This window comes from Camelus dromedarius, chromosome 12 (assembly GCF_036321535.1).
Source record: "Camelus dromedarius isolate mCamDro1 chromosome 12, mCamDro1.pat, whole genome shotgun sequence".
Taxonomy (NCBI): Eukaryota; Metazoa; Chordata; class Mammalia; order Artiodactyla; family Camelidae; genus Camelus; species Camelus dromedarius.
The window spans coordinates 43,559,546-43,567,238 of NC_087447.1; the positions used below are offsets into that span (position 1 = coordinate 43,559,546).

The window sequence follows — 7,693 nt, forward strand, 5'->3', positions numbered from 1 at the left end:
TCTCTCATGCCAAAGAAAAGGAACTTCCAAAATCCTACCCTATTATTCATCTGGTAAGACAAGTCATGAGAAGAGTCAGCTGAAATTTATACAGAGTTTCTTCTGTGTTATCTGGGTTGGATCTCTTAATGGTCAAACATGGGAATCATGATCTTTGCTCTGGCTTAAATAAAGTAAAGATAAATAGAAGCTTTTCTGAGACACTAACATCAAGGTTTCCAATAGTTGAACTATCCATTGACCAATGCAAGGCAGTATCTTTAAAGAAAGTACCTTGAACTGCTGACTTGTCAATATTACCATCTGTTACACATCACTGAGGAGGATTTTCTTTCCCAAATGGTATTTTACAAAAATGGAATTCAATTAAATCTGATCTTTGATTGAAATATCTCTCCATTTAAGTAAAGTTCTATAATTGGTAAATGGGATTTTAAGTAGAAAAGTTTTTGAAGGTATCCCTACCTTGAAAAATCCATATTTAATTTGAACCAAGTGGATATCCATGGTAATGATACACTTAACTCTATAAATGGAAGTAAACATTGGATTTTTTATATATTTATGGGAGCTTCTCATTGTAAAAGTGATAAAGTTAATGAGAAATATCACTAAACATCCAGCACAAATGTTCCCCAAATCAATGGTTTGTTATTTATAGATTTATACCTGATTTAATTCAGGAAAACCAATGTGTTCTAGCCATTAGTTTTCGCGTGGCCTTCTTCACCTCCTTGTTCCTCAGACTGTAGATGAGGGGGTTCAGCATGGGGACCACCACTGTGTAGATTACAGATGCCACTTTGACTTGGTCCGCTGAATAGCTTGATTTGGGCATCACATAGACAAACAAAACTGTCCCATAAAACAAAGTGACTGCAGTGAGGTGGGAAGTGCAGGTGGAGAAGGCCTTCTTCCTCCCCTCAGTAGAGCGCATTCTCAGGATTGAATGGAGGATGTACCTATAGGACACAGTGATGGTAAACAGTGTGCTTATAAGGACTGAGGCAGAGGAGATGGCAGGAGATATTTCAGCAAGGTAAACATGGCCACAAGAAAGCTTCAAGAGTGGGAAGAGGTCACAGAAAAAATGGTTGATTTTATTCGGTCCACAGAAGGACAGGTTCATCAGACAGCCTGTAAATGATGAAGCATTCATGCATCCACCCAGGTAGGAGGCCCCCAGTAGGAGGAAGCAGACCACTGGGGACATCTGGGTGGAGTAGAGCAAGGGAGAGCAGATGGCCACATAGCGATCATAGGCCATGGTGGCCAGCAGGAAGCACTCTGTAGTCCCAAAGGTGACATCAGAGCCGAGCTGGGCTATACAGCCGGTGACTGGGATAGCAGTTTTCTCTCTCAAGAAGCTCATCAGCATGATTGGTGTGACTGATGTGGAATACCCAATGTCCACAAAGGCCAAATGGCTAAGAAAAAGGTACATAGGGGTGTGAAGCTGTGGGCTGCTTTGGATTAAGATAATTATGCTGATATTTCCCACTATGGTTGCTACGTAAACACCTAGAAAAATCACAAAGAAAATGGCACATAGTGTGGGGTTGTCTGTTAATCCCAGAATAATGAACTCTGTCACTGTTGTGTGGTTTTCAGTCTCCATCTATCCATCTAATGGTGCCTACTGAAATCAGAACCAGAGGAAATTAAATTGACTGAAATGACCCCAAGTTTAATGTATATACCTAAGCATAACCTAAACACAACCTTATAAATATTTTAAATGATAAATCTGCCTCACTTATAGAATACTTTGTGCACACAAAATTTCAATTTCCATGAAAATATTAAAATTGAAGATTTGATTACCTTAGGACTCAGCTATTTTACTCCTATGTATATACCATGGCGTAAGTCTTACCCATGTGCACAGGAGATCTGTAGAAGAATGTTTACCGCACCATTGATTGTAATAACATGAACTGTAAATAACCTAAATGTTCATAGAAAGACCAGCTCTTGATTTTCCAACCCCATCCCAAATGCACCTCTATTCAGTAATGTCAATCTTAGTAAATACTATCTGCATTTATCCAATTGATTGAGCCGGAAAATGTGGTGTTGACTTTGACATCTCTTTCTTACTTGATCCTTTTCCTGGAATAAAAAAAAAATCACATTCTTAGTTATAATAACTGAAACCAAGGGATAGAAATTGTCCATGTTCAAGATGAAAGAGCCAAATAGAATTTTTATTATTGTTTTGAGCCAAACATCCTGGATATTTTGCAAAAACTTCTAGGACTTGTCTCCTATACCATACCTTTTCATACTTGCGGGATTGCATGTTGCAGTAAGAAAATCTAGATATTTTTATGGACCAGGATTAAATGGAAAGTGAACTGAAACATTTGGGACTTGGACTAATTAAGTTTAAGTTTCATCACTTCTATTAAGCAACAATAGAGCAGTAAGAAGTGGGGGCATATGATGAGAACAGGAGGAAAGTGTAGTTAGGGAGGTAGGGATAGAGGTAGCCATCTAGGAAAGCTAGAAAATTAGACTGAAAGAAAGGTTAGCATTTCAAAATAATACTCCTTTACTTTAAAATAGATCACATGATCAAGTGCAAGGGAGAATGTGTTCATTATCCTTAGTCATTCCTGTGACTCCTCTAATTTAAATACCAACATATTCTTATGAATAATTTGTTTTTTCAAGAACTTGTATCTTAAGGAGAATTAAGTAAACATACACACATAACTATCAGCAACCACACACGTTTTACTCAATGTTACATGTGAATCATGGCAATAGTATACTATATAGCATGACTAGTTACTAGAATTATGTATCTGAATGATCAAGTTCTGGCTCTTTTAACTAGACAAAGACCCAAGCCAGAAATGAATTTTATATTTTTAAAGAAAATAGATGTATGAAAGACACAAATGTTTTCAAAGTTGTATATGAGTGCCAGCAGGGAAGGCAAAGGGACGTGCAGAATCCCATGGACTTTGGAGCCATGCAAATCTGAAATCAGTTTCTAGCTCTGCCTCTCACTGTCTCTGAAATCACAGGCAAGTTATAAAAAAAAGTTTGCTCTTGTTTCCTTACCTGTAAAAAGGAGACAGTTATACATACCTCATGCGGTTCTTGTGTTAAATTATATGAAGTGAGTGAAAACTCCAAACACTGTTTATGCAACAAATAAATGCTCAGTTACTAATAGTTTGCTTGAAATGATCAACTTGTAATTTCTGGGACATAGGAGAAAATCAAATATGTCTGTGTCCTTAAAAACGGACAAGTGTGAACTAGTGATACATCTTCTGCAACACTACCAATAGTCTCCAAGGAATTGTTGCTGTACAGCAAGGGCACATTTAAGTGAGGTCTGTGTCATTGGGGATAAGGCCCAAATCACCTACTTCATTTGTAATTACAAATTAATTATTTTACTTGTTTTGGAAAACCAAACTGAGAATCCACTGGGATAGAGAAATTACATGTATACATCTGCTGGGACAGATAAATAGCATGTAACATGATTATGTAAAATGTGTGAATAAAATATTTTCTAAATACCCTGAAATTCCAGTTATTTTTAATTAAATGGAAAAAAACTAAAAATTTCATTTTAATCAAATTGAAAAACATTTTACTATCATTGGAGTTGATGATTAGATCAACATGACTAATATGGCTGTGACAATTTGTGGCATTTCTGAAACATGGCTATTATATATTCAGTGGTCCAGATTTTCATGTCACCTATGTTTGGAGATAATTTGGGGTTGCTGGTACAGTTTAGTTTACAAATATGCATCCAATGGAACCGCAGTATTATTATCAACATAAGTGACATACATTTTTAAATCATATGAATTTTCCATATATATTATAGATTTGCACTAGAACACTTGAGATACACACCTGGCTTGTTGGCAGTAGACATTTCTCATATACACCATCTTCTTTCTCCCCATTGCCAACCCTGGATCCACCAGCATGTATACTTTCTAGTAGAACAATGAAGCTTGCACTAACACCTTTCTTATGACCTTGTCACACGCAGATGCCACATTGACTAGCAGGTTGTCAAAGACACATGTCCACAATTGATTCTGGCTGTGTTCTTGAACCACAGCCACATAACAGAACATTCTCTAGGTTGAAGGTCAGTTTCCTTTGGTTCTGGGCTTGAGGGAGCCTATAGATCAGTAGCCATCAGAACAAAGCTAAGCCTGATAATCCACATTAGGAGGCTTGAACAGCTCACACATCTCAACTCCAACAAGTCAGGAAATGGACCTGCTGCAAGGTTCCATCTGTCGCAGAAAGACACAGCTCCTTTAGGTTCTAAGGAAGCCCAACTGTGACTAATGAATGATACAAAACCTTTCCAGATGACGTCTGGGAGAATTCAATTCCCTTCACCCCTGCCATCCTCCTAACATTTTGTTTATGCCATTTGATTAATGCCCATTATAGCTTTGGATCTTATTCTTTCCCTAGTGTGGAAGTGCAGTGTCTATGACTAACAATTTTTGTATCCCTCTTTAACGGTGCAGTGTTGGGAATATAGAAGGCACTAAGTAGATTTTGTTAAATTAGTGTTAAACAATTTAAAAAAATCTTTCTATGTAGCAGACACTGTGCTATGACTTAGAGATAGATTTCTATCTTTACCCGACTACAAACTGTTGTATAGCTGTATTCATCACTCCACCCTCTTCCAATGGAAGACTAACTTCTAGTCATCTTAGGTCTTGGGTTTAAATTTATTTCACTATTGAAATCTTCTCTTCACACTAGACTGAGTCATATTCTCCTGGTGAACAATTTCAAAGAACCTTGAAATACGTTTTGTACTTACATACTTTTAATTATATAGGCACTGGAGCAAATAATTGCATAATGTATTTTTACGTACCATCCTACAATTCCCACAAGGGAGGGATCGCCTCTGCCTTGTTCAACACTATTCTTAGAACATTACAGAGTGCCTGGTACATAGCAGTACTAAATGAATGAATGAACAAGTGAATAAATGAATGATCTATTTTTTGGTATTTATTTTATTGTGGTAAGAGCACTTAGCATGAGACTTGTCCTCTTAATAGGTTTTTAAGTGTACAATACACTATTGTTAACTATAGGTATGGTGTTCTACAGCAGATCTCTAGAACTTATTCATCTTTTTTAATCCTTATTTTTATTGAAGTAGTCAATTTACAATATTAGTTTCAGCTGTACAGCAAAGTGGTTCAGTTATACATATACATACATATATTTTTTCAGATTTTTTCCATTACAGAACATTACAAGAAATTGAATATAGTTCCCTGTGCTATACAGTAAGTCCTTGTTGTTTATCTGTTTTATATATAGTAGTGTGTATCTGTTAATCCCAAACTGTTAATATATCCCTCCTCTCCCCTTTCCCCTTGGGAATCACAGTTTATTTTCTATGACCATGAGTCTATTTCTGGCTTGTAAATAAAATTTGTAACTTTTTTTGATTCCACATAGAAGCAACATTATATAATATTTGTCCTTCTCTGTCTGAGTTACTTCATTTAATATGATAACCTCTAGGTCCATCCATGTTGCTGCACATGGCATTATTTCATTATTTTCATGGCTGAGTAGATCTTATTCACCTTGCTTAAATGAAACTTTATGCCTGTTGGTTAGCAACTCCTCATTTCAATCTAACCTCAACCCCTGGCAACCATCATTCCACTCCTGAGTCTATGAATTCAACTATTTTAGATACCTTGTAAAGTGGAATCATGTGGTACTGTCCTCCTGTGACTGGCTTATTTTTACTTAGCACAGTGTTCTCCAGGTCCATCTATGTTGTCACATATTGAAGAATTTCTTTCTTTTTTTTAAGACCATAATATTCCACATCTTGGCTATTGTGACTAGTGCTACAATGAACATGGGAGTGCTAATCAGTACCTCTTTGAGGTCTTTTAGGTAAATATCTAGAGGTTAGGTTAGTGGATCATATGGTAGTTCTATTTTTAATTATTTGAGGAAACGTCATACTGTTGTCCATAGCAACTGCAGCATTTTGCATTCCCAGCAAAATTGTACAAAAGTTTTTTTTTCCCTTTCTCCACATCCTTGCATACACTTGTCTTTTTTTTTTCTTTTTTTGTAATAGCCATCCTGATATATGTGAAATGGTATCTCATTGTGGTTTTGATTTGCATTTACTTGATGATTAGTGATGTTGAGCACTTTTTCATATACCTGTTGGCCATTTCTGTGTCTTTGGAGAAATGTCTGTTTAAGTCTTTGTCCATTTTTAAATTGACTTACTAGTTTTTATGCTGTAGTTATATGAGTTCCTTATACATTTTGGAAATTAACCCCTTATCAGAAAGATAGTTTGAAAATATTTTCTCTTATTCTATAGTTGCCTTTTGACTCTGTTGATTGTTTCCATTGCTTTGCAGAAGCTTTTTAGTTTAATGTAACCCCACTTGTCTATTTTTGTTTTTATTGCCTATACTTTTGGTGAGATATCAAAGAAATCATTGCCAAGACCAATGACATGAATCTTCTCCCCTATGTTTTCTTCTAGAGGTTTTATTCTTACAATTTTAGGTCTTACATTTAAGTCTTTAATCTGAGTTAATCTTGTCTTTATTTTAAGATAATTGTCAATTTTATTCTCTTGCATGTGGATATCCAGTTTCCCCAGCATCATTTATTGAAGAGGATATCCTTTCCCCACTGTATATTCTTGAAGTGATTGTCAAAAATTACTTGACTGTATATGCATGAGTTTATTTTTGCTCACTATTCTATTCATTGATCTGTATTGTGTCTTTATGCCAGTACCATACTGTTTTAAGCACTGTAACTTTGTAATATAGTTTGGAATCAGCAAGTGTGATGCCTACAGCTTTATCCTTTTTTTCTCAAGATTATTTTTGGCTATTTGGGTTTATTTGTGGTTCTATATATGAACTTTAGAATTATTTTTTATACTTCTGTAAGAGAAATTCCATTGGGGTTTTGATGTGGATGCATTGAATCTACTTTGGATAGAATGGATATTTTAGAAATATTAAATCTTCAAACCCAAGAATACAAAATGTGTTTACATTTGTTTGAGTTTTGTTTAATTTCTTTTATCAATATTTTGTTGTTTTAGTATACAAATCTTTCATTTCTTCAGTTAAGTTTATTTCTTGGTATTTTTTTCTTTTTGGTGTTATTGTAAATGGGATTGTTTCCTAATTTCCTTTTCAGATCACTGTTATTGTATAGAAATGAAAATAATTTTTATAGTTGATTTTGTATCTTGCAACTTTATTGAATTTGTTTATTAGTTTTAGCAGTTTTTTGATGACATTTTTTGAGTTTTCTCTATATAAAATCATACTGTCTGCAAACAGGGACAATTTTAATTCTTCTTTTTGATCTGGATGCTTTTGTTTTTCCTTGTCTAATTGCCCTGGCTAAGGCTCCAATACTATGTTGAACAGATGTGGCAAGTTTGAACATTGTTCAGGGAACTATATTCAATATCTTGTAGTAACCTATAATGAAAAAGAATATGAAAATGAATATATGTATGTATATGTATGACTGAACTATTATGCTGTACACCCAAAATTGACACAACATTGTAAACTGACTACATCAAGAAAAGAAAAAAAGATTGAACATTGCTGCCTTGTTTCTGATCTTAGAGGAAAATCTTGTGCTGAAA

General features: G+C 35.1%; 1 protein-coding gene across 1 annotated transcript; it reads right to left on the minus strand.

Moving 5' to 3' along the window:
- Positions 1 to 679: 679 nt before the first annotated feature.
- Positions 680 to 6,528, minus strand: LOC105094003 (olfactory receptor 5P4). Its single transcript, XM_010985954.3, has 2 exons — positions 6,520 to 6,528; positions 680 to 1,618 (listed from the first exon to the last, which is right to left on the minus strand). The coding sequence occupies exons 1-2, from the start codon at positions 6,526 to 6,528 to the stop codon at positions 680 to 682; spliced, it is 948 nt and encodes a 315-aa protein (XP_010984256.3).
- Positions 6,529 to 7,693: the final 1,165 nt, after the last annotated feature.